The sequence below is a fragment of the Acanthochromis polyacanthus genome, chromosome 2, assembly GCF_021347895.1.
Source record: "Acanthochromis polyacanthus isolate Apoly-LR-REF ecotype Palm Island chromosome 2, KAUST_Apoly_ChrSc, whole genome shotgun sequence".
Taxonomy (NCBI): domain Eukaryota; kingdom Metazoa; phylum Chordata; class Actinopteri; family Pomacentridae; genus Acanthochromis; species Acanthochromis polyacanthus.
The window spans coordinates 1,253,701-1,280,996 of record NC_067114.1 but is presented as its reverse complement, the minus strand read 5'-3'; the positions used below and the strand labels follow the sequence as shown (position 1 = coordinate 1,280,996).

The window sequence follows — 27,296 nt, the reverse complement described above, 5'->3', positions numbered from 1 at the left end:
GTTGCGTACTGACTCGGCGTTGCGTACTGACTCGGCGTTGCGTACTGACTCGGCGTTGCGTACTGATTCGGCGTTGCGTACTGATTCGGCGTTGCGTACTGATTCGGCGTTGCGTACTGATTCGGCGTTGCGTACTGACTCGGCGTTGCATACTGACTCAGCGTTGCGTACTGACTTGACTTGGCGTTGCGTACTGACTTGACTTGGCGTTGCGTACTGACTCGGCGTCGCGTACTGACTCGGCGTCGCGTACTGACTCGGCGTCGCGTACTGACTTGACTCGGCGTCGCGTACTGACTTGACTTGGCGTCGCGTACTGACTTGACTTGGCGTCGCGTACTGACTTGACTTGGCGTCGCGTACTGACTTGACTTGGCGTCGCGTACTGACTTGACTTGGCATTGCGTACTGACTCGGTGTTGTGTACTGACTTGGCGTTGCGTACTGACTCGGTGTTGTGTACTGACTTGGCGTCGCGTACTGACTCGGTGTCGCGTACTGACTTGACTTGGCGTTGCGTACTGACTCGGCGTCGCGTACTGACTCGGCGTCGCGTACTGCCTCGGTGTCGCGTACTGACTCGGCGTCGCGTACTGACTCGGCGTCGCGTACTGACTCGGCGTCGCGTACTGACTCGGCGTCGCGTACTGACTTGGCGGTAGTTTGGGTGTTGGTGCAGGGCGGGTCAGGGAGGGCTGTTCCCCCGTCGCAGGACTCGGACGGCTCGGAGTGATTCACTGAGGAATTTGTTTACTTGTGGTGGAGCTACAAATAACTGCAGGGTTTATATTGGGTGAAAAACTGCTTCCCCTCCAGGCAGCCGTACAGCATAAACAGAGCAGCGAGGGGAAATACTGGAGCGTCTTATTAAAGCACAACCACTACACATGTTCCACACGGCCACATGGATCCCATTACTCACCCAGCCGGAGCTTTTTCCATCAGGCCTGCTTCATCCTCACTCTGGCAATTTGACTTTAATAGATCCTATGAACATGTTATAAATCTGTCTCAGACTGACGCTGTTTGAAACTTTGTAAGAGGAAAAGCTTTCAGGATAATGTTTGGATGGATGCCGACGTCTCCGTTTGTCTGACCCGTTGACTCGTTATCCACACCTACAGTCACTTCTAGCACTGACCTGTGTGTGTGAGATGTGCAGCATGTTTCCAGTGTGTATTTGTTCTAATCCAACCACGTCTTCCTCTTTTTCCTCTCAGGCGTTTGGGAATGCGAAGACGGCACACAACAACAACTCCAGTCGCTTTGGGAAGTTCATCCAGGTGAACTACCAGGAGAGCGGCACCGTCAGAGGGTGAGGAAGCTCAGAGACATGCTCTTTTTATTTGATTTTATTAAAAAAAGGTATTTTTGAAGTTACTCATTTGTGCTGCACTCTTTGCAGAGCTTATGTGGAGAAATACCTCCTGGAGAAGTCGAGACTCGTCTATCAAGAGCACAATGAGCGGTGAGCAGAAAATAAACAGAATGCATCCGTTAGAGAGCAGGAAACTCCTACACTGCTGGGAAATGCATTTAATGATGAACTTATGGATCAAATTAGCATGATAAATACACAGGTAGCTGTGAAAAGCAGTACAGCCAGTAACATTTAACAGATCATGTTTGGAAACCGGATGATGTTTCAGGCACCGAGTCTGCACAAAATGTCACCAAAGAGTCCATCTGTTGTTGGTACTTTTAGCTCAGTCTTCTCTGCACTTTTCTCCAAACTTTATACTTGCTGTTGAGTCACTGAATAAAATAAGTGGAGTTTGAATTTTGCCAGAATGTACATGTGTGTGGGTTGAACTGGGAGAGCTGGGTGTTTTCCAGACTGAGTCATGGAGTGGATTCGGCTCTAAGTGGGTCTGACTCTAATGTGTCGGTGTGGGAAGGGTCGACCTGGCTGTGGGGGGGCTCACGGTGGAGTGGAGCTCTTATAGAGATGGATTGCTGACTAAAGGCCAGTAGAAGCTGGTGTGTGCATTCGAAGAAGACAGCTGCTGCCCTCAGCCTTTCGCCTGCAGCTCCACGCCGTCAGAGAAACCGTGAACGACACGAACAGACGGAGACACCTGAGCTGGCACAGCTCTGTGACTGGAACAAGTAGTGGACTGTTGGTGACAGAAAGTACTGGACTTTTACACTCTGCTGATCCAGACTTCAGTCATAAACTAACAGTTAATTTAGTGCATTTCCGTTTCTCGAACACATCAGTTAACCGTCATGCTATGTGTCCACTGGATGCGTTTTTCCTGCATATAGACGCGTTGCATCTGAAAGTCTCCTGCTTGGTGGGCGTGTACTTCTTCTCCAACTATCCTGGCCCTGATTGGACAAACGCATCGATTCGGGATCTGTCTGCTCCTGGATTTCAAGCCGGACCAACATGGCGGCTCAGTCGCAAAGTTTGTCTTTTATTACGAAAACAGTTCAGCGAAAAGAAATTCTGAAAGCATTTGAGGAGAGAAATAATCTGTGCAGTATCGATCTATCTGAATCTGGATCGGTCCTGGTTTTAGTTCACCGACGGCTAGTTGAGACATTTGATGAAAGTTTCGCGATGCGTAGGACCTCCGCAGAGTCTACCTTATGCAAATGAGCTCCGGGGAGACGCACTGGATCGCAGCTGGAAACACACTGCAACCGGACCAGCATGCAACGCTGTGCGTTTCACATAGACAATGAATGGGATGCAGGAAATTTGTGGATCTAGTGGACACGTACCTTCAGAATCTGGTGGCTGGACTTTGCATTCCAAGTTTATGTTTTAGGGAGGTGTTGCACAAATCAAATGAAACTTCACGTATTAATTGTGGAATGATTTGGACTGTTTTGTTAGCGAGTGCTAGCCTAGCTGCGCTAGACCCATGCTCTGAAGACACAAGGGTCTAGGAACGCTCGACAGGGAGGGAAGCGGGCTAAAAGGTCTATGAAATCACTCTGCAGCAATTGGGTAGGTATACAACCAATCAACGCAACGAATAGGCTGACGTAGTTCCTAGAGCGCCGGCGGATTGTGGCTAAGTCCCATTAGCTTCCCAACCAGCGGAGCCAACTGGTATATTAAGGATTTGCCATATCCCGTCGGCATAAGTCCAAATACGTCTTTCTTCTCAATGAAACACTTCAGTGCCGTCCTTTGTTTATCTTTCAAGTTGAATTTTAGCTTCAAATCTTTAAGGGCTGTGGCCAAAGCCGAGTCCAAAGATAACTGTTTATTGTGCGCCGGTTGTTTCTGTCAGAATCGTCACGCCTCTGTCGTCACTTAGTTACGCCCGCCTTCTGACTCTACACTTCATGGTGATTGGTCCGGCCAGTTTTAGGAGAATCCAGCCTCGAGCCTTATGGAGGGTAACTAGACCCACCCTGGAAGAGAATTAAATTCGTTGCCGTGGGTTGTCTAGGCTAAGCGAGTGCATCTGAGTCAAAAATAAAAATGAATTTTGAAAAATTGCAGCATCTTTCATACAGTGCAACGACGACAAAGACGTCTAAAATAGTGTTCAGTTTTGTTTTGGACGTCATTTAGCTCTGACTGCATGTTGTTAAAACTCTGTGCTGCTGATTTGTGTCTGTACTGCTCTCTGCTCTTGACTTTACGTCGGCTGTGACTCCAGTTTCAGCTCTGCTTTCATCTCCACATACATTCCTCTGGTTTGAAACCGTCATGAACTCGTCGTTGCGTCGTGATGTTAAAATCTACATATGTTAGTATTTATGCAATGAAGTCACTGAATATCGCAGGAAAGAGCAGAACCAGAGCTGCTTTGTAATTCTGTTTATTGTACAGACTGAAGTGATTATGAAACTTCTTCAGAGTTTTATCTTTGCTAATTTCTAATAGTTGATACTGGTTGTTTCTGTGTTTGCTGACGAGTACCGTAGTCTGGTTGAGAAGTTGCATAAATTTATTCATTACTTGTAACATGTACTATGAGTGAAAATGTGCTAAAGTGAAAAATGCACCAAAAAGTGCTCAAATATACTGTAGTAGAAATATACAGTCGTAGATAACTGCAAAAGAAATTCTGCATAATTCTTATTAAAATGAGCAAAAAATAATCAGAATTTGCTTCTAATTCCAGCGTTTTTCCATTTCTAATCATCAGCTTTGATTGTCTGCTCGATCAAATGATTTCTTTCTTTCTTTCTTTTTCCAGAAACTACCACGTGTTTTACTACCTGCTGGCAGGAGCGAGTGAAGAAGAGAGGATCGCCTTTCACCTCAAGAAGCCTGAAGAATATCATTACCTCAGTCAGGTATCGATAAGCGTCTTATTTTAAAACAGAAATGAGATGGGCACATTATCCCGTCTGGTTTTGTCTTACACTAGCCGTGCTGTTTGTTTTCTGTGGTTTGTGGTGATTGGTAGAGCTGTGAATGTGTGTTTTGGTGTCTTCTGCGTGTCATAGTCCACAAACAGGAAGTCGGGACTCAAAGGATTCAGTGCTTTTTTATGAGACAACTGATGTGTTTTAATTTGTGTATGTTTGTTCGTTTGACTTTCCGTGGGCACAGCTGCATGTTTGTGGGTTTTCCTCACACTTTAGTCATCAGATGCTGTTTTTAGTCGTGCACTTTCTCATCCTCACCTCTAACAAACACACACAAGATGGAAAAAACGGTTCTGTGTGTGTCGGCCAAAAGGAAAACGGGCTTCACGTGAAAAAAATGTCCACAGACGTCAACAACACGACGCCTGTGGAATGTGGACGTTGTGTGAAGCTCGTCGTGTCTCCGTCTCCATGGCAACCAGCGACCCTCCTCCAAAATGCTTCCGCCTACGCAGCAGAGAGAGAGAGCAGGGAATTCCTTCCATTCCTCCCAGCCACTGATGTGCACATGCAAACACACGAGCACACATCCACATGCATTCACCCACAGCCTGCTCTTCTCTTTCTGTTCTCTGGAGTTTGAATAAATGAAAACATCGAGTCTCTCCTGCAGCAGCTGCAGCTCCTGCATGGATTTCACAACCTCAGAGTGGACTTGTTTACGAGCTCCGTAAACACGATGAACACGACTGAATTCATGTTTCACACCTTCCTCCTTAATCATTTTAGATTCTGCTTTGAGAACCACACCTGTGGTTTAGCATTTCTAACATGGCTCAGTGTTTCATTTAATTAACTGGCTGTGATTCAAAGCAAACCACAAGTTTTCAGGCTTTGCAGAGACTTAAAACTTTCTTTAGATACAGGAAAAAATGACATCCTTGACCCTCCGATTTCCAACAGTTTCTAGACGTTTTTTTGTGCCTGTGGCATTTTTATTAATCGTGGGCTCATTTTCCACACAGTATAAAGTCCTGCAGCTCTCAGCAAACAGCACAAGCAGAACTAGAAGCAGAGAGAAGTCAGGATCACACCTGATCACAAAAGAAGAAAAAGCCAAAGTTGAATTTCTTTGGTTTTTAAAATGTGAAAAATCTGGAATCAAATGACTGTCCTTTGTCCAGATACTTGGATAGATTTTTAATTTAGCTTCCATTTGTCTCCTCTCTGCTCTGTGGAAACACAGCCTGCAGTTCAACTGAAACATCTCAGTATTTCTGTCCCCTGACTGTCGGTCGAAGCTTTGTGGTTTTACCAATGAGTGCCGAGTTTTTAGTTTTTTACAGAATTCTGTTAGACCAAAGGATTTATTTTCAGCTGAGACGTGTAGAATAAAGTGATTCTAATGAAATCACATCACAGATGAGAAGTTCAATGACCGTCAAAAAACTGAGCTGAGGTGGTGCGTTTAAGGACACCTTGGCTGAGTCTAGTTTTTTGAAGAAACATCCAGCAGACACAAACATGAACAGACAGAGCATTAAAAGAATCACATGAATCTTGTACTTCATTTTTAGCTGCAGATTATGAAATCTCAGATTCTGCCTCCTGGCATTTTACAGTGGATCTTGCTAACGAACTGGAACACTATGCACTGCAGTAACTAAGTTATAAATCGTGGTTTTGGTTTTACTGTCTTTTCTGAATGGATGGAAATCAATGGTTTCCTGAGAGATGGAAAATAAATCCTAAAAATTCCTGGTTTGCTGTAATAAAAAGTAAAACTAATCCGTCATCTGTGGAGCTTTAATTTGCACGTCTGCTTCATGTCTTCAGCTTCATTCCACCTGGATGTGTTCAGTCATAACCGAGTGTCTGTGAATGCTTCATCTGTCATCAGTGTCTACGAGCTTTTAAATGCCGTCTGACTTGATATCTGTCTGCGTCTAACAGCTCGTCCTTCCATCGCTGTCCATAAATCCATGCTGATGTTTGACTGTCTAGTTTTTGGAATGCTGCTGTCTAACCCTGATCCTCGCCTCCTGTAAACTCTGCCTTAACGTTTCCAGATGACAAAGACAAGCCGCCAACAGCACTGGGACAGTTACTGTGACAGTGAACCGGTCAGTATCTGTGCTTCTGTGTGTCCGTGTCCTCCTCCACACGTCACCTGAGGTTTTCTGTGCTCGGCTGCACACTCCCTCCGCCTCCTTCCCCTCGCCGCTCGCTCTGCTGCTTTTGGGATGTTTCCTGGTTTGGTTTTTGTAGTGTTTGTTTTATCTGTGTTTGTTTTTGCTTTCCCCTGTTGTGCTGCTCCTCTGAGTTCTGGTGGTATGTCTAGTCATGTCCTGTAGCTGCTCTCATCCTTTCTGATCAGTGACCGGTGCAGCGTTTCTGCATCCTCCATCCTGAAGTCCAGAAAAACACGGGTCATTGTGTGTTAAATCCATTTATAGCATGAATTATGTTTACATTATCATCTAATAAAGACCCCCTCAGCGGATGTGATTCTGATCAGGTTCTGCAGCAGAAACTCTGGAGGAGGTCAGTGATCATAAAGGGTTCTTTTGTTGTGGTTTGTGTTGGGATTTTTTGCTGTGTGTGGTTATTATGGAACAATGCATTTTTGATTAATCTGGTAATTTCCCCCTACTCTCTAGGTAAGTATTTTTGAATAATATTACTGTAAGATGCACATTGGAGTTGAAATATGCTCCGGTTGTAGTCAACCATCAGATGGAAAAAATCAGGATTTTCTCTTCAGATTAATTCAGTTTTCTCTGCCTGCTCACCTTGTTAGCTTAAATGAATTATAAACCAACATAGCAACCTTCTGTTTGCACCACATTAGGTCATGTTAACCTTCTTATTTTATACAGACCAACCATAGACTGTATATAAAGATGGACGTAGCATCTGGCTCCAAAAATGAAGCCCACCCGGAAGTGTCAAAAACTTGCAATATCACGCCGTCCGCTAGGGTTGGCTCCAAAAAGCTTTTTCTCCATAGACCCCAATTCATTTTTGGAAAAAATAAAATTTGATAGACTGATGTTCTACAGCTCAGGATTTTTTTCCCGTTAGTTTTCATGGTCAAAATGAGAGATCAGGTGGCCGATCTTAAAATAAATCAATACTGAATTTTAAATAAATCGTTAAAGTTGGCGGAGCCAGGGGGCGTGGCTATACTTGATTGACAGCAACAGAAGCCTCTGCGGTAAAATGTGGGCGGGATAAGAGAGTCCTCAGCCAATCCTGCCCCTAGTTGCTCTCCGGTCCAGCCTGTTTGATGACGCTTTTTACGTCACTGGCTCCAAAAAATCCAAAACGGCGACCAGGAAGTATCAAAATCCGGGCTTCATTTTCTCGGCGTTGAAACCAACGGGTGACGTCACGGTTAGTTTACGCCTGAGACCAACATGTACCGACACATCTTCATATGATTTCTAAACAGTGAACTATATCAGCTGGTAATCTCAGCACCAGAGCAGGAACAGAACTAAATAAATGTTCTAGATTGAGCTGAGATGTGCTAGTTGCTGTCGCTTAAGTCTTTGGCCACAAAATGCAGCCAAACTGAAGATTTCTTTGACATTTTGTTAATTAGTTTAGATTGAATATTGAATAAATATTAAATAAGTTGGAGCCAGCAGTCAGAATGAGGATGGACCACTTCAAAACTGTCAAAAAACGGGGGTGCTCTCAGGTAGTCTGTTCCTCCTACAGCCAGAAATGACAGATTAATCCTTAATGACTGTTGATGTAGCGCATTTTTACTAATAAAAGTACCACTGAGATTATTCAAACAGTAAGAATTTGGTCAGATGAGAGCTCATCAGCCAGTCAGTGTGATGATACACCCCTAAAATGATCTGCTCAGTACAGCCCCTGTAGGAGAACCTGCTAGTTTATTATATGAATATATTATGATGATTTTTTAATGTCATTTAGTGTAATTTCTAAAACATTTGCAACATCTGGCCTCCTTTTCACTACGCTGACAGTTTTCACTAGAAAAAGGTCTGAGCTTGAATAAGCAATGCAAGTTTTTTAGAAAATAACTGCGTCTCTTCCCGCTGTGGCAGTGCGACACCAGAGTCACCAGCAGGTCAGCAAGAGTTCCTGCCATGAGAAGGAGGCACGTTGGTGGAAGTGTGAGCCTCATGTTTGGAGTGTTTGTGTTTCTGAGGCCTCGCTATGTGATAATTATGGCAGCCGTAGTGGAATGGGCCCATAAAGCCGACAGCAGAGCTCACATTACGGAGTGAAAAACTGTGGAGTTACATCAAAGCATGAGCTGCTCGTCTGGGAAAAGCGTCTCCTGTCGTAAACAACCCATCCAGATCCGGATTCATCCAGATTTTTGCTCCTTATTATTTGTGCATTTGGTTGATATGTAATATTTCTCGTATTAAATGTGCAGAATTGTAATGCTTTATTTAGTTTTTGCAGATCTGCAGCTGTTATGTGCTCAGATAACTGTAAACTCCTCCTGTGTCTCCTCTCTGCTAGCTTATCCCATCATTCATAAATCGCTGCTCTCCTCGGCTTGCCAGGTTTCTGTGGATCAGTTTGGAGTCCAGATTTTCCACTTCTGCTGCAGCAGCTACTGTTGGTTCTGCTCATCAGGCTGCAGTGTTGTTGTTTAGCTGGAGCTCCTTAATGATAGCTTATTTTGGAATGACTCATTCATTTTGTCTACTTCAGGCAACTCCGCTGTTTGTTTCAGCTGCAGAGTAAACTGAAAAACTATTTTAAGCGTTTTTGCGAGACGGTCTGTAAACATTAAGAACATGAAGGCTCTGTATATGTCAACAGTAAGTCCTTTAAAACCTCATCCTAACTTGTCATTAGCTCTTTCTGGCTTCCAGGCCGCTGTGTTGTAACGGCTGCTGCAGGCCTGATAACACCAGCGCTGCTTTTTATTCCAGGACTGCTTCACTGTGGAAGGAGAGGACCTGAAGCATGACTTTGAGAGGCTTCAGCTGGCCATGGAGATGGTGGGATTCCTCCCTGCCACACGGAAACAGTAAGTTGTAGACAAATGAGGTGAAGGAAACACTCTGAGCCCCAAAACTGGCTTTGGTGGAGAGTTTAGTTTCTTTCAACTGTAGGACCACACAATGCTAACAGAAGAAATGATCAACAGCACTCACCCCTAGAACCCACCGGCAGGTTAGAAAGACACATTATCATAAGATATACTTATGTCTATATAAAACTACATCGTCTGCAAAGAAGTTTACTTTTCAAGAGTTTTAATACTCTGCCAGACAACTTTGGATTAAAACCGATTAAACAATATATTTACACATATAAATATATAAGTTCCACCATTTGTCAGAGTTAGAATCTGTACAAACAGAAAAGATCATCAGATTTTGTCCTCTGACAGTCCTGCAGCTACCCGTTTGTTGTTTCATCAAAAAGCCAGAACCAAATGTAAGCTTAACTTCAAGCATTAAAAAATTCACCAAGAATAAACTTTGTAGTATCTAGACTATGTTAAAACAAAAAGATCTGCTTTTCTTGCTGTAACTATAAAGCTATAATCGACCACAGAAATTCAGGAACTCTTCAGGTTAAGTGGACTGATTGGCAGAAAAGTGACATGTTTGGAGGCAAATTAAAAATAGATAAGTCGTATAAAACTGTAGGATGTGGAGTGGCTATTTTTTCCCAATATTGGTACCTTCTTTAGGCACTTTATAGGTTGATTTTTAATATTTCTTTTCAATCCTTGTAACATATAATTGAAGAAACTGATGATTTGTTACATTATAACTTTGTTCTGTTGCACATGAGACATTTTTGAGTTCTCTCTACTGTGGTTGTGCTGTTTCCATAGAGGTGCAGGACTTTATATTTCACTGAAAAATTAGCAAAGAAAACACCCAGAAAGTGGTTGGTGTTCAGAGAGTAAAATCCTCCCCACTGGTGTGTTTACTTTAGAAAATAAGAAAGTGTTGCTCACAGTGCAGAGCTAGCTTCATAAATATCCATAAATACATTACGTCATTAGCTTGTGCTCATCACTGGTTCACAGAGAAAGTTCACGTCCTGTGCACGCTGACCCTGTTGGCCTCTGTAGCTTCCAGCCATCATCTCTGCCAGTCCTCTAATGTGATTATTCCAATCAAATCTTCACTAATAACATCAGAGGATTCCACTGATTGGTAGTAACTGGAGCTCAGACGGTTCAGACGGCGTCTTTCAAATGTTCCTTGAACGTTCTTTAGGATCTTCTCTCTGCTGTCGGCCATCCTCCACCTGGGCAACATCCGCTACAAGAAGAAGACATACAGGGACGACTCCATAGACATCTGTAACCCGGAGGAGCTGCCCGTCGTCTCAGAGCTACTGGAGGTAATGAAAAGTGATGCTGCTGACAGTTTATAGCCACATATCTTCTTCATTTTTGTTTCTATTGAGTCATGATCATGATCCCCCTGCTTAGTGTTCTGCTGTTCAGAATCCACCCAGAACGAAATCATTTAAAAACAGTTTAAAAACAAAGCTTCTTGTTTCTGTAGAATAAGTCTGAAATCGTGTCGTCACAGGTCAAAGAAGAGATGCTGTTTGAAGCTCTGACCACGAGGAAGACGGTTACTGTGGGAGAGAAGCTGATTGTTCCCTACAAACTGGCCGAGGTGAGACTGCAACTACATCCCAGCTTTACAAATTAAAGTACAGTCATCCCTCGCCATGTCACGGTTCACTTTTCACCGTCTCACTGTATCGCGGATCTTTTGCTATATCACAGAATTTTGCGGTATTTAGATGTTCTTATATGTTTATTACTGTGAGGAGATGCATTGAAGAACAACTGGAGAAAGGAAATCTTCCTTTTATGCACTCTGCAACTGCCAGATGCTTTTATTTTGACACACAGGGAGCAGCAGGAAGTGATGAAACGCACGTCACATCACGGTCCTGACAACAGAACACTGAACCAAACTAACCAGGCTGACTGAACCACAAAAACACAATAAAACACAAACACCACTAACACTGGAACACGAACATGAACCACAATAATGACTTTAAACCCCAACACCCCCAACTCCCATGATGCATTGCAGCACAACAGTTCAGTCACAGACCGGCTCTGACATCGCTGCATTATTTTAATTAGCTTTGTGGTAAAATTAGTATTTTCTAGCCTAAAAAAATTCACAACAATATCAAAAATATATATAAATAATAACAATTAAAGCATATTTAGAGAATATTTAAATATGTTTAAATATGTAGCATCTAGCGCTGGGCCCTGATTGGGCCTCCTCTGTCTCCTGTTCAGCAGCATTCTGCATCTGGGCTCCGTTTCACAGACGTCTGATCGCTGCATAGTGCTGCTCTGAGGTGTGAGGAGGGTTTATAAAGCCTTTAAATCTATAGAAATAATAAAATAAATATGGTCACTACTTCACGTATTTTCGTCTGGATCGTAACCCCGCCACCATAACAGCTTCATTGTGCCTTAATGTTGATCCTCTAAGCCTCTGCAGCTCTACTAGAGGGATGATCACCATTTTTCAGGATATATTCTCTCGTTTGGTGCTTTGATTTTGACGTCGGTCCAGAAACTCCTCCATGTGCTCAGTGAGGCTGAAGTCTGGTGAGTCATAGTTTTAATCACAGCTTCCAGGGACCCCTCAGGTCTTATGAAGAGACAAACTGTCATTTTTGAAGAGATCGTTCCCATGAAGATCGAAATATTGACTCAGAACAACTTTGATTCACAAACTCTTCCCTCCCACTGGATTCCCTCACTTTAGAAGTCAAGCCACTTTTTTCCTTCATTTAGTCACTCTACTGTTGCTTTAAATGCAGCAAAGCCACAAAATAGAAGTAAAGTTATCTGAATCTGAAAATACAGTTCCTATTCGAGTCCCTGAAAATCTGCTTTCTCCATTTAGTTCTTCCCGGGTCTGATACAAACAGAGATTTTTTTTTTTTAATGACAGATTTCTGTGATGATGACGTTTGTGTTTGTGCATCATTCAGGGTTAAGGAATTGTTTTAGTTTAGCAGAGTGTGTTCAAAATAAGTACACAGTGATAACTCCATGTATTTTAGTCCCTCTCTAGTTGTTGATTAAAACCCTAAAAACTCGTCTCTGTGGATCAGAATCACACATTTAGACAGGAACAGATTCCTGCCTTAGATGGTTTAGATGTGAGCTTACACTGCTGCTTTCTCTCCTCCTACCTTTCATCATTTTCAAACACTGTGATGTTGGAGTAATTCAGCCGCACATGTTCGAACCAGGGCTGCACAGTGGTCTAGTGGTTAGCACTTTGGCCTTGCAGCAAGAAGATCCCCGGTTCAAATCCCGGTCTGGGCCTGGGATCTTTCTGCATGGAGTTTGCATGTTCTCCCTGTGCATGCGTGGGTTTTCTCCGGGTACTCCGGCTTCCTCCCACAGTCCAAAAACATGCTGAGGTTAACTGGTTGCTCTAAATTGTCCGTAGGTGTGAATGTGAGTGTGATTGTGTGTCTGTATATGTAGCCCTGTGACAGACTGGTGACCTGTCCAGGGTGTCCCCTGCCTTCACCAGAGTCAGCTGGGATAGACTCCAGCACCCCCCATGACCCTAGTGAGGATGAAGCGGTGGATAGAGAATGGATGGATGGATGGATGGATGGATGTTGGAACCAGAGATGGATTCTAAATAAACATGATGATCCAGAAAGTCCTACTCTGTGAGCTGATTGGATTAGTTTGTTTAGTGTTTGTTATTTATGAAACCCTGGAAGCTTGAATCTGTGTTTTTGATATTGTTGTCGACTTCAAGGTGGAATTCCTTAACCATGGTGTTGACTACTTAGTTTGTGTCCTCTGGCATTCTAACCCACCAAATATATGCGTTAGCAAGGCAAAAAACTGGATTTTCACCCTTGATTTGTTGCAAACTCACTGCTGAACCAGGAAGCTTTGAACTTTAATCGGTGGTCCACATGTTTAGTTGTTTGGCAGACTTTCAGATGCTTGGATATGTTCATGTTTGAGACTCTCCTCATGTGAGTAAAGACACTTTGTGAGTTCGGTAATCGCACTCCAGTCGCTGCTCTTCAGTCTGTTTACGGGTCAGTTTGCAGCAGTGCCGGATCCTTTTCTCTGCAGCTTCTGGCCACACATGAACACATCTACAAACACAGCGAGTCCTCCAGCCTGTTTAGAGAGCAGCGGAGGTATTTCAGGCCCCTCTCCAGCTTTCATTGGGACCTCTGCTCTGAAAACAAACAGACGTCACGCTCTGCAGACGAGTTTTCTGAAAGACCAGAAGAAACAACACAGAAACACAGTTAAATGTCAATCTGGATCACGTTTGCGCTGCACACAGGTTTTATTAACTCTACTGTGAACTGGGTTGCATAATTTTCTTGCTTTTTACTGCACAAATGTTAGAGATGATCTGAGCAGTGCTTTACGGCGGTCCCTCCCAGTGGAAGGCGACACGTTCCACATTCCCACCACAACAGGCTCACGGTGTCCTGCTGGATATTTAGGAGTCTCTTCATATGAACAAACAGTGATTGTTTTGGGAGCACACTGGGTGGTCTCTGGGTAAATATTGGTCCAACAGTCTCAACAATCTCATTGCCTGCTAACTGAAATCATACACTCCAAAACCTCCAAGAAATCACATCATTCTCTCAGGAGTTTCCTCCAGATAGTAAAAAGCTCCCAGTATGTCCAGAATAATATCAGTTCTGATGTGTAGAAGACGCGTTCGGTCCTAAGATGCTAAAAATATCCTGTTCATTAGTTAGAAAGAAGAGAATTTTAACTTTGGCTTTGTTTTCTTTCTGAAGTCTGTCCTCACCTTTTCTGCAGCGAGGTCGGATCTTTCCAGCGGATGCAGGAATTAGAGCGTTTTTCCTTCAATAATGTGACGAGGAAGCTTTTGTCAAATCTGTGTGTTTATGAAAGAAAACACAGCACTCATCCAGGACAGAACGGAGCTCTTCTTTCTCAGATACTGTGCAATATAAAGTTTATAATCATGATTCTAATGGAGACGTATGAAGTTAGCTTCTAAAGCCTCCAAATATTTAATGCTGCATAAATATCATCTGTGTCTTCCTGGCAGCTGAGCCTCATACAGGCTGTAGGTTCTCTATATACGGTCCCAGAGCTGATGTTTTCGTTAGAACTTCTCCAGCCTCATCCATCAGAACTTAGTTGTGTTGAGTTCTTTGTGGCGACTGTCAGATAAATTTAACCACAACAGAAAATGTTTCACATTTAGTCTAAAATGTTCCAAAACAACATCACTGACGGTCTAGACAGCAGAATGTTGAATGTCTAAATGTACACCTACAGCAACATTAATAATACTTCTCAGAATGTGGTAATAATAGTCCTGGTGTTACTGTCATACACATTTAGACACATTGCAGAACATTAGTTTTTGAAACAGTTTTATGCCCGTTTCAAAAACCAGAACTCCGTTGTAACTTCTCAGAAGGTAACTGGTCTAATTTAACAATAACAAATCCAAATTGTACGTCATAGTTTTAGTTTTCACTAAACATGGATAGTTGTTATTTATGAGCATATAATGCACCACAGATACGTAGCTATGAGCCTACCAGGCCTCAAAAGGACCAAAACCTGACAAAGATGAAGAGAAACCAAGACGAGACATTGATTTCCAGTTTTCAGAGAGCACTACACAGACTACCAGAAAGTTTGCTATCATGAATGAGGATATAAAACGACCAGTCGTGGCTTTTAAACACTGGAGCTTTCCCCTAATAGAAACTGGTGCACATGGATCAGCAGCTGTCAGTCGTGTCTCAGTGTTTTAGGCTGCTAAAGAAGGAGAGAAGGGAAAGAGTTTGCTTATGGAGAAGTTTACAGACATAAAGAACTGTTTGTTCACAGAGCTGAATCTCTGATGGATTTGTGACCGAAAGCTGCTGCTGATGGTGAAACTGAAGCAGATATCGATTTCACACAGTCCAGACTTAGACGTCCCGACCAGAACTCCAGCACGACTTCTTGAATATAATCCTGTCGTCTAAAATGAACCCAGGCACCAAAGCAGACTGTGTAGTAGGAAAAGGTGTGGACCCAGAGCCCTGACAGGCCCAAATACAGTCATTCTGTAAAACACTGGAAGGTTCTCTGTCATCCAGGTCCAGATCATCTGTACAAAGCAACTGAACTAGACAAACGTAGTCTCCTGGGATGTAAAATGCAAAATAATTGATAAAAAACACAGTAAATCACAGACAGACTCACTGAAGCAGAGATGACTCCCATAATGTTCATGAAAGCATTTATAACAGCAGTGCTGGGTTTTTCCATTTAAACTTTGGCCTTTTTTTCTCATAAAACATTCATTAACTTTGCACACAGTCAAATACAAACTTGAAAACTTGGATTTACTAAAGACAGAGCGTGATTTGCAGTCATGTGGATGATGTTAACAGTCATATTGACTTTGTTTAAATGAACTACAGAGTGAAAAAGATACGATGCACAAGAACCTGTGTGTCTGTCGAAGCTTGGAGTTTAAATCTTCTGCTGTAAGTGACGTCTGAGTTCAAATCTTTAGTGCAGTCACTGCCACTAGCTTCTTCTTGGTGTTGTCTCCTTACTTTTTTGGTGTTATTTACTCTAGTGTCTCACTAATTAACATCTACAGTACTGAGCTTCATCCTTCATAATCAACCATTAATTACACTGTCATTAGCAAATGTAACACTAAAAGTCACTTTATTCTACATTTCTCATTTGAAAAATCACTAGAAATAAGCCATTTGCTGTAATGAGATTCTGTTAGAAAATAAAAATTCTGCTCTCCCAGACGCAGACGTGAAGCCATTTGTAACACAGCTACAAGCAACAGGAACAATTAAAAAATTCTACAACTTTTCAGTTAAATTGCAGAATAAAATGTTGATTTTTGTTTTGTTCAGTATTTTTTTGAAGAGAAGTAATCAAAGAAATGTAGCCTTTTTTTGTGTTATTACAGTGTTATACAGCCATAAAGAAGACATTTACTCCCTTCTCATCGTGGTTTTTGTCGTTGCCACAGGAGTACAGGCCTTTCTATTGCTGTGAATAATGAGCTGACATCACCCAGCTCATCCACAGCTACAGTACTCTGTTTTAGACCGTTAATCACTGAATCATCAGCGAAAACAACAGATGAGTTCATCCTACACCTATTTGGACGGATGACGCTGATCTGCCTCTGCATCTCATTGGCAGATCTGCTGCAGCTTCACTGCTTTTATTCCAGCTAATGGCATTGATAAAAGGACGTCCTGCTGCGACTCCCTGCAGCCTGCCAGCTCCTCTGGGATGCTGCCAAAGTTTCACTGGAGAATATCAGCGTCAGAGAGAACAACTGACTCTTTTCTCCTTCATATCTGCTTTTTACATTCTAGGATATCCTATTTTATACTTTCTGTCCAGAGTCCTGGGCTCCTGATGGGACTGTGGGGACGAGATTTACGCTCAGGTCCAAGAATTAACGGATGATTTTCAAGTAGAAATACAACTGTCTGCACATGCTGGCTGGTTTTTGAAGAATGGAGCTCAGATGGGACCGGTGTTGTCTGAGTTTCACATTCTGACCCTGATATAAATCTGTTTTATGTTCTACGTTTCAATGCGTCCATTCAGTGTTTCTCATGCTGGACGTGCACAGAAGCGCTCTGTTACAGGGGATGGCATCCGAGGCCACGCTCTGATGGGGAATACAGATGTGTGTGACGCTGAGTTTGTGGTGGTTTTCCAGGAATAACGTCTAAAGAGGTGCTGAGCATCAGCTGGCACCTGGACGGACCGAACAGACAGACATCGTAAACCGAACACAGAAAACACACCAGAAAACACAGCTAGGACTCTACAAAAACTAGGATAAAGAAGCAATGTCAAAGAGCCGATGTTATGCACATTTATATTATTATTTTTGGGTGCACTACCAGCTGCTTTGGCTTCAAATAAAAGAAAGCAAGAAGTTTTTTTTTTCTTTTTAATTGAATATGCCTTTTGTATTTTTGTGCATAATAAGTTACTCCACAGGCTTTAAACGGAGCAGGTTTAGAACAAAGGTTAGGGGCTGGATCTGGTCCAGATCTGGAATGAAGATGGGGTTGTAAACGCTCACAGGTTCTAAGGATCAGACTAATTCCTGGGGAGGTTTTCTGTGGGGCAAGAGGAAGAATCTGTGGTTCTGATGAAATCCCAGTGTGACGATAACCTCCTTAACCAGTGTTCATTTTAGACAGTTTGGTCAATATTTATAAGATGCATTTTATGTTGAATGTTTTGCATAAAGTTACGTTTTTAATGTTGAATACAATCTTCTTTTTTTTAAATTTTTCTCCTCATAATTTTAGTCTTTGCATGCCTGAATGTTCTAAAAACACCTTAGTTTTCTCCTCCTGAGTCTCTTCTCACCCTTATTGTTTGTTTGAGAGCAAAATCAGCCACTAGACGGGTTTTATGCAAATGTCTGACATGATGATGTCACAGAAGAAAAGCCTGAAGTTCAGACGAGGTGTTTTCTGTGAAAGAGAATGACTCCTTATGCTGTGGACTTTGTGAACCTTTAAATGCACAAAATAGTCGTTTAGGCACTGAAGGAAGTTGAACAATCTAAAAAGCATAATATGAGCTCTTAAAACTGTGAAGGAAGGTTTAAAAGGCAGGTTATCTTTAAAGAATTACTTATTGTGACCCAAAACAAAAAGAATCGTCCATTTCTCAGCTTTCCAACAGTCTTTGAAGTCCTTCTGTCGTTAAACCAGAAAACCTGACATAATCTAAGCTTCAATAGGTGGTATTCAATCAGAAATATTTTATTTTACATGTTTTAATTGATAATTTGCCAAAAAATAAACTGGATTCTGTTAAAAACATCAAATTCTGCACTCCTTGGCACAAACCATGAAGCCATACGGAACAAATTAAAGACCTGACCTGACCTGCAGTAAATAATAAGTAAAATAATTAGTAAATAATCAAATAAATTTAACATTTGTTTTTTCTTTTTCACGGCTTCTGACATTATTGATGTTATTCTGCACAGAGTTTCCATAGAGGTGCAGGACTTCAGACTGAAAAATGAACCCACAGTGAGGAAAAAGCACCAAAACTGTGTTAAAATAAAAAGGGTTAAATAAGGATAAAAAGGGTTAAAATAAAACTAAGAAGAATAAACAGCTTGTCAAGCAAAATGACATTACTTTTATTACACCATGCTCCATTATTAACACATTACTGCATGTGTTTTCTTTTTAAAACTTAGACTACTAGGAGAAAATCCAGTCAGTCAGTTTGTGTTCTTTAACCAAACCCCATAGCAGGTAAAACATCGATGTAATGCTGTCTAGTGTCAGTCATACGTCTCACTTCTTAAAGTTGTTAGCTGACGTATTTCTGATAATGTTCCTGTCTGTGTGAATCCAGGCTAACACGGTGAGAGACTCCATGTCCAAGTCTCTGTACTCGGCTCTGTTTGACTGGATCGTCTTCAGGATCAACCACGCTCTGCTCAACATCAAGGACCTGGAGGAGACCACCAAGGTGAGACCACTGCCCAGATATCAGACCAGAGGGGAGTCAGAAGTTATCACTTCCATCGTCGGAACTAACCAATGAAAAAGTTTTATTACGGCACACAAACGCCTACATACTGGTAACAGGGCTCTGTTGTTGATGTAATAACAGCCTGGCTGAGCTTTGGATCATCGTCACATAACTCCATTGCGTTCCTTGGCGAAGTTATGTGACGATCAGCATCCGTCCGTCTGTCCGTCCGTCCGTAACATTACTCAAAAACAGACTAATGGATTTGGATGAAACTTTCAGGGAAGGTCAGAAATGACACAAGGACCAAGTGATTAGATTCAGGCAGTGATGCAGCTTTTAGTCTAGATCCACAGATTTGACTAAAAAGTGATTCAAGATTATTTAAATTGGTCCACAATGGTTCAAATTTGTCCAAAATGACCAAACCTGTCCAAGATGACTCAACACCTGTCCAGAATTACTTTAAAAATGACTCAAAATTGATCTGAAATGACTCAGATAGTGGTAAAGAAATGGCTCCATCAGGCTGGACTTAGAACCATCAAGAACCCGTGGACTGATGAAGAAACAAGTCTGAGTGAGAGAGACGACACATTTAGTGAAACTGCACATGGATAAAAGTGAGAGATTATCTGGATGAGCCCAAACTGTTGAACGTTGGAGTAGATAAACGCATTTCAATGTACTTTTGAGTTTGTGTTGTTATAAATGTTGACACCAAGATTTCTAACTTCACTACAAATGTTTTGCATAGTGTTTTCTAAAAATCTGGTACCTGTCTTCTTGATTACTAATAATCAGTATCACAAACCATATCAGTCAACTTCTGGATTAACTTTGAAGACGTTTGGTTTCTTCTTTTTTGACTTTACTCAGACAGACAGGTTAAGTTGCAGGATGAACTTGAACTTTTTGCCTGTTTTCTGGGATGTCTTCCTCAGATCTTGTCCATCGGGGTGCTCGACATTTTTGGTTTTGAGGATTACGAGAACAACAGCTTCGAGCAGTTCTGCATCAACTTTGCCAACGAGCGTCTGCAGCACTACTTCAACCAGCACATCTTCAAACTGGAACAGGTGAGACGTTTGTTCAATCTAAGGAACCGGTTTCCTGTTCAACTGAACTGCAGCTATTATCTTACCAGACTGTAAATCTGTCAACCTACTTTCCAAGGAAGCCCCACATCCTTCCAACACCACACAGTGCAAATACATCACACCGGCTCAGAGACAACAGAGGAGTTCTTCATCTTATACGTTATGCAACATGTGGAGGAGCTGATGACTCACCTCAGCCCTCCCCGACCACCTGACTGAGGATGTATGTTCTCCTAAGTGAGCTGATTAACTTCAAAGGGCTTTTTACGGTCATGATCTGCCAGATTTGCCTCTGAGTTAAATATTGTGTTTACCTGAAGATTGGCTGCGTGTCCCGACACGTTGGAGAGGCTGCCTGAAAGCCTCCATGAGTTACACCGAGACCTGAAGCTCTGAGCCGTCACTCAGTCGTTCTTGTCGTCATAAATATCCCAGCAGTCGTCCTGCAGATGTGTCCAGAACAGAGACTTCAAAGTCCTCTGTGTTTTTGGAGGTTGGGGGTCAATTGAACGGCGGTTTGTTCCTCATATGATCTTCAAGTAATGACCCTGAGAGCTGCTGTTTCAATGACTTACAGGGCGAACATGTTATTAAACCTGGGTGTTTTAATGCCACCAATGCAGAGAAACAAGTCTTCCTCTCTTGTTTGCAGAACTTTAATTGCTGGTAACAGTCGTGCTTTAAATCACGTCTGAGATCAGCTGGAATCTTTCAGCGATGGATCCGTTAGCAGCTTTAATCTGGAGTGTCTTCACATAGATTTATTTTGCTGTTTGTTGACACACGGTTCCTCCTGTTTCTGGTTGCTGCACAGAGTCGTAACTGATTCAGCCTCCAGCCAAACAGTCGGCATTGAACGCTGCATACTGAAAATGTAGTGTTTTGTGGTGAGAGCTCGTATGTGGTTCTTCTTGTTTTGCATGGCTGTTTTTCTTTTCTGGAGCGCCCCGATTGGGTTTCCTTTGTCGTCTTGACATCATCCCGTTCCCCATTACTTCCTTTATTTAAAAGGGCAACTTAACACCCTGTTTGGCTTCAAAATGCAGCCAGCACAAATTTGAAAAATGTTCTCGAACCCAGAGGGGTAAAAGAGGATCGGTGTTTGTCAGAGGAGGATAGAATTACTGGATTTTCTTTGGAGAGAAGAAAAACTATTGAAGAGAAACTATAGAGAGAACCAGGAAAAAATCATAAGATATAATAAGATGCACCTTTTTGCTCCAAAGTCTTGGGCAGTAGTTACAGTACAGCTGCAACATGGAAAAAATATTTATCTGAAGTTTTATTATCAGCTTTTCTCACCTTTGCAGAGATGCATCCACATATAAAAACACATCAGTTTACAATATATCGACCTTTACAACACCCGGTTCCTCTGCATGTGAGATTTTCAGTAAATTATCCATTGATTTCTGATGTTTTCCACTCATCAAACTGCCAATAACAGTTTTTAAATCTGATCTTTGTCACACATCCTCCCAGCCTGGAGTTCATCAAACAATCAGTGGAATAAAATCCATACTTTTGTTCATCTTTCAACTTGTTCTGTTTGTAAAATTAACCCAGTTTGACACTAGAACTGTGCCAAACATTGGATCAGAGGAAGCTAAAGAGCTTCATGATGGGTTGGTTATAGGATAGGATGAGCTGTGAGTTCAGCCTGAAAACCTCTGAAAAGGATTCAGCCCGGATCGGCTGACCAGGAGCTGGCGTGTTTCATGTTTCTGCTGAGGTCCGCTTCACACCCTCGTACAGTTCCAGAAGGTTTCCGTTGGTCTGATGAGTCAGTCTGCTGGAGCCGATAGGGGCTGAGCGGTTCGCTTCAGGGCACGCCGATGGTCATTTCTGACGGGGAATAGTGCTTATTTCTGTCTTTTTGATCTGTTTTTCCAACTCCTTCAAACCACCGCTCTGTCAGTAGCCACGCCGACAGACATGAAGCGGAATAAAGGAAAAATAAATCATATAATACTATATAATTAAGAATCCACTCGATCAGATGAAGCTACACAGCAGCTCTCATCTGTCAGCAGCCATTACTGAACCTTTAAACCTGTTAGCCTGCTGGTGAAAGACAAAAAGGTGGAAGGAAGAAGGATGTTGACGGTGACTGATTGTCATCTGTGGCTGCAGAAGATAAACTGTGGATTCCTGGAATTTCAAAACACTACGAACATACATTTACATTAAGACAGATTAGATGACGGTCAGGTCCAGACGCTCATGGATAGTGGAAGTTTTCTGTTCGTTTTGCCTCCGTGAAAATGGGACTAAGCTGAGACAGTTCATGCAGTATTTTTCAGCTTCAACTTTCTTATTTGTCTCTTGAAGGGCGATTCGTTCTGCAGCCGCTACACAGACATTCACCATGAAACAAACAATAAAATCAATAAAACTAGGGATGTACGGTATCGATTTTTTGCCGATAACCGATATGCCGATATTATCCGACTCTCAATGCCTGATATCAACAGATGCCGATACATGTGGGCTTGGAAGTAATTCCAAACGACAGACGTGTTATTAGTCAGGCCCAGCTAGCGTGTTCCTGCAGCCACACTTGTTTACACACTTCATGACGCAGTTCGATGATGTCATCATTTGCGCGCCGGTAAATGCGGGCAAAATCCAGGCATTATTTTAGTGGTTTTCATGATTGGCAAAAAGCGATAACGATATTAACCTATATTACATTTTTATGACCGTATGGGGCCATCCCTAAATAAAACAGTAAAAAAAAAAAAAAAAAAGGAAATATTTTAAAAATGTCAAATAAATGAAAAATAAAAAATAAAACCATAAAAAAACAAAAGGAAATATTTTTTTAAAAATTAAAATAAATAATAAATAAATAAATAAAAAGGAAAAAAGGAAATATTTTAAAAACGTAAAATAAATAAATAAATAAATAAATAAAACAGTAAAAAACAAAGGAAATATTTAAATAAAATAAAGAAATAAAACCGTAAAAGACAACAAAAACCATAAAATATCCCAGAAAACATAAGATAGACGTGGATTTTAGCAGCAGTCTAGGTCATTTAGTCAGATGTAATTCAGTGCAAACAGTCGCTTATTAAGCAGCAGCAAGACAGGATAAAGTAGAAAACAGAATGAAGTAAAAACAGGATAAAATACAGCAGATAAAACACAGTTTATTACCTCCTCCTCTTGTCAGCATTTAGAGCTCAGATGGAGGCACAAAGGAGAACTTGTACCTGTTTCTTGTGGTCTGGTGTCAGAGGATAGAAACTTCTACTGATGAGCAGCATCCATTAGAACAGACTGAGCTTTCCTTTTAACTTGTGCATTACAAATGTCTTCAGGACTGTTAAAACACACCCAGCTACTTTAGAGGCTACTTTCACTGTCCTTTATACTGCATGAATGAATACATGAATATCCAGCTGTGCTTCTATACAAAGAGGACCGGAGAGAATCAGAAGTTCAGATTCATGATGAGAGACTCGATGGGTTAAAATCCATCAGTGAACAGAAACGGTCTCCTTCTTTGCTTTCAACATTTTTGCTTTGGTTTCTCTGCAGGTCTTTAAATTTGCACAGAATCAGGCGAATCATTTTCTCATTTCTGTACATCATGAATACTTGTAACGCTGCTCATTTGACTTCAACATTTATTTCCTCTTTAAATCTTTTTCTCAACATTTACTTTTATGCAGAGAATCATCCCGTATGTATTTCTGATGCTACCAGGTCCATTTATTCAGAGAAATCCCCAAAATCATCAGACAGAAGCTGTGCAGCAGCAGTAGGAGGGAAACTCTTCTCCAATCCAGTTATTGGACTAAATCAACCAAACAATGTTAAAACAAGCTGTGAAAAGTGACAGAAAACGCAGCAGAGAAGCTGATTGAGCGCATTTTAAGGACATTTTCCAGGTTACTATTGGTTCAGTGAAGACAGAAGTGAATCACAGCGTTTCTAGGAGGTGATTTGGAGGAATGAGGAGGCGGTTCCAGCATCCTGCAGTAGAATCCAGTCCACTCCCACTAACCACAGCTCAGCGTTCACCAAAGAGTCCACTCAGCTCACGTCTGACTCACTCATTCAGTATTATAAGCTTCATGTACGTTTATTCAGGGTCACACAGGTGTTCGCTTCACAGCTTCCACCCTGTTAAAGGTCTTATTAAGGCCTCAAGTGAAAACATGTCTTTAGTTTAGTCAGACGGAGGGATGCAGCTTTAAAGCCGTCATCGTCCTGTTCAGCTCTGAAAAACCCTCTTCTGCTTTAGATTTGCTAAGAGACAAGTTGAGTTGTTTGTTTTCAGAAAGCTCCATGGAAACAGACGTATTCCTGAGTTTTTAGTAGCAATAATGAAATGACACTCATTCTTTAATCAGAACATTTATCCTTTGGTTTTATTTTTCGAGGTCAAATATTCGTCGTCTTCTTCGTCTTCAGCTGGTAAACATCTGTAATTAACTGGATTCTTTTCAGCCTCCTGGGTAACGAGAGGAGATCCAGGAGAAAAAAGGAGATTCCAGTGATTTTTTTTATTAAACCTCAGCTGGATTAAGCCCTTTATTGGTTAAATCTCTTTCCCAGGATCACAGGAAAGCAACATGTATGAGGGCGAGCGCTGATAAATGCTCTGAATGCTCGTCTCATTATTGAACCGGCGACGTCTGTGGAGCACGCATGCAGACAGAATTGTTGCTTTGATTGTGAAATCTAAAACAGCCACACAGGACCGTCTGTTCCTGATGGGATGTTGATGATTAATATTCTAATGACAGCCTGGAGACGCCGGCTTTGATGTCATGAGAGCTGGACGCCTTCTGGCCTCTTTTTCTTCATGTGTCTCTGTTGTCCAGCTGCTAAAGATCATAAAAACTCAGATTCATTTTAATGTTACTCACATATTCATGTTCTAAAGTTCATATTCTGTCATAAAGTCCCGCTGACGCTGAGCTCTGTGACCCTGCAGGAGGAATATCGGGCTGAAGGCATCAGCTGGAGGAACATCGACTACATCGACAACACGGGATGCATCAACCTGATCAGTAAGAAGCCCACGGCGCTGTTCCACCTGCTGGATGAAGAGTGCAAGTGAGTCTGTGGTCTGACTGCTTCATGTGTTCACACGGTTTGTAGCAGATCATGGAGGGCAGGTTAAAGGTGTTCTGATGTATCAGTGAAGTCCCTGGTTTGGTTCCAGCTGGGGGAGTTTGTTGCATGTGGTACCTCTGGGTTTGTGTCTGTTTTTGTCCCATGAGCTGCTGGATAAAGCAGCTTAGACACTAAAATCTGAGATACAGAACATAAAACGTTTGGGACAGGACCCGCTATGCCAGATCCACCCCCGGATACACTGCAGCCTAGGCCCTTCACATGACCACCACCAGATTCTGAACCCTCTGATGTGGAAGATGATGATGATGATGATGATGATGATGATGATGACTACATGGCTGGAGCCAGGGAAGCTTCAGAAACTGAAGACCATAAGTTTGATTAGATATGGATGATTAGGATGATATTGGGGCTCTGCCTGATCAGCAGAATCTGGATGTTAAAGCTGGAAGAACAGAACAGGACATAGAGCAGGATGCAGCAGAAAGACAAATGATGGAGAAGAAAGAGAAGAAGATAATGCAGAGGATAGAGCAGGTAGAAGAAGGGTTAGACGGAGAGGAAGAGGAAGGAGAATAGACCAAGCTGGTGACCAAGAAGCAGATCAGCTTCAGCTTCAGTGTTGGGTGACAGGAATGGCATGGAACAGAAATCTACCAGCAGTCCATAGGAGAGGTCCTCAGGATGTCATCAGACACCATGCTGGTGTAGCAGCTGAAGGCAGAACCGATAACATGGAAAACGCCTGCAGAATCCACGTGCACTGCAGAAGGGTGTGAAGTCAGCATTTGTGGATCTTGGAATACTTGACATTCTCCAGCTGAGCGAGCATGAGCTCCTAAAAGCTCTGCCCAAAGGAGACCAGAAGATCCAGCAGTCCTGCACCAAAATGTCTGCTAGGACTGATTTAAACTGCTTTGGATAACCATGACCTGGATGAATGAGAACCTACACAGACATCTGCTAGGACCATTCCACCCACAGCGCTGTGTGCCATCAGTGCAGATAACTGTGCAGAGGAATCAAAGTGTCACATCCATGAAGGTCAAACGTTGTGTGTTTTTAAGTGTTTTCTGTTGGACCCATGTTTCCATCATAGACCTGCTATCATGGACCCCAGTGCCAAAGAAGTTTGAATCACAAGGACCATAGATATGCTATCCTACCACATATTTTAATTTGCTTCCATTATTTCTGCTCTGTGTAAACACTGCCTGCAGTTCAGCTGAAAACTCCATGAATTTTCATCCTGTGACCGTCGTGTCGTCTTCAAACTGCCGAGGAGTTCCAGAATTTTGAGTTTTCACAGAACCGAATTTGGGAAAATTGCTCGGTTTTGGTGAATTTTTAAACACAGCATGTAGAATCTCATTAATTTCATGAAATATTCTGATTTAGAGACATTTTCTAATGAAACATGTTACAGATGACAATACACAGGATCATTGAAAAGTTTAAATCAGATGATTCTCTCTGTGATAAATGGTGTATTTTTCATGATTTTTTTAAAGATGACACATTTTCCAACCTGCTGTGGCCTCAGAGAGTTAAAGTTGTGTTGGTGTTGTGTGAAAGAAACTAAACTCTCCAGTAGTTTTAATGAAATATCACGATTTTACTCGTAGATTTGGTTTTCTGACAGAACGGCTCGTCACGCACGATTAGTTCAAGGACCGTAGAAAATCTGACACTTCTTCTGTTTTCTTTCTGAAGATTTTTATGTCTTTCAAATCCGCTGTCAGGTTCAAAGGGTTCATACATGTGAAGTCTATGTGTTTCTTTTAAATGTGATCAGCTCACCTCCAATCTAAACCCTCTAATCTGCAGAGAAACTCTGATCCTTTCATGGCTGCACTGTGACTATTTCACCAACAATATTTCCTCCTTTAATCCCCTCTTCTCTATGTTGGACTCTGAATCAGATTCCTCCCACTCCCAGAGTGTTCAGCTGTTTTTGTAGCTCAGGTTTCATTCTGCTGAAAAACCTCCAGTGTCTCGTTCCTCCCGCTGCTCTTCCTGTAAGCTGCTGATGCTTTTTATTTCTGGCTCTCGATTTTAAAGGACTCAAAAGTAAATCGAACGGAAATGATAATCCTCAACCTGTGGCTCAACAGCGTAAAACATCAGAGCTGGTTAAAACCAGGGGTGTCCAACATGAGGCCCGTGGTCCAAAAGTGGTCCTCCAGAGGGTCCAATCCGGCCCTCAAAGTGGAAAAATTCCAGAGAAGACATTAACTGCAGATTGTAAATTAGTAAAACTA

At 42.1% G+C, this 27,296-nt stretch overlaps 1 protein-coding gene across 9 annotated transcripts in view; it reads left to right on the top strand.

The window, feature by feature from the left end:
* The window catches only part of myo9aa (myosin IXAa), a 150,001-nt gene that overhangs the window by 78,628 nt on the left and 44,077 nt on the right, over positions 1 to 27,296 (top strand). For 8 of the 9 annotated variants that reach the window (XM_051936589.1, XM_051936553.1, XM_051936584.1 and 5 more), the window contains exons 3-12: positions 1,221 to 1,315; positions 1,406 to 1,468; positions 4,167 to 4,266; positions 6,351 to 6,404; positions 9,213 to 9,310; positions 10,521 to 10,647; positions 10,842 to 10,931; positions 18,719 to 18,835; positions 19,783 to 19,917; positions 24,890 to 25,011. In XM_051936589.1, coding sequence (XP_051792549.1) covers positions 1,221 to 1,315; positions 1,406 to 1,468; positions 4,167 to 4,266; positions 6,351 to 6,404; positions 9,213 to 9,310; positions 10,521 to 10,647; positions 10,842 to 10,931; positions 18,719 to 18,835; positions 19,783 to 19,917; positions 24,890 to 25,011 — 1,001 coding nt within the window. The remainder of the gene's footprint in view (positions 1 to 1,220; positions 1,316 to 1,405; positions 1,469 to 4,166; positions 4,267 to 6,350; positions 6,405 to 9,212; positions 9,311 to 10,520; positions 10,648 to 10,841; positions 10,932 to 18,718; positions 18,836 to 19,782; positions 19,918 to 24,889; positions 25,012 to 27,296) is intronic. The other variant, XM_051936565.1, reaches the window with a different exon arrangement.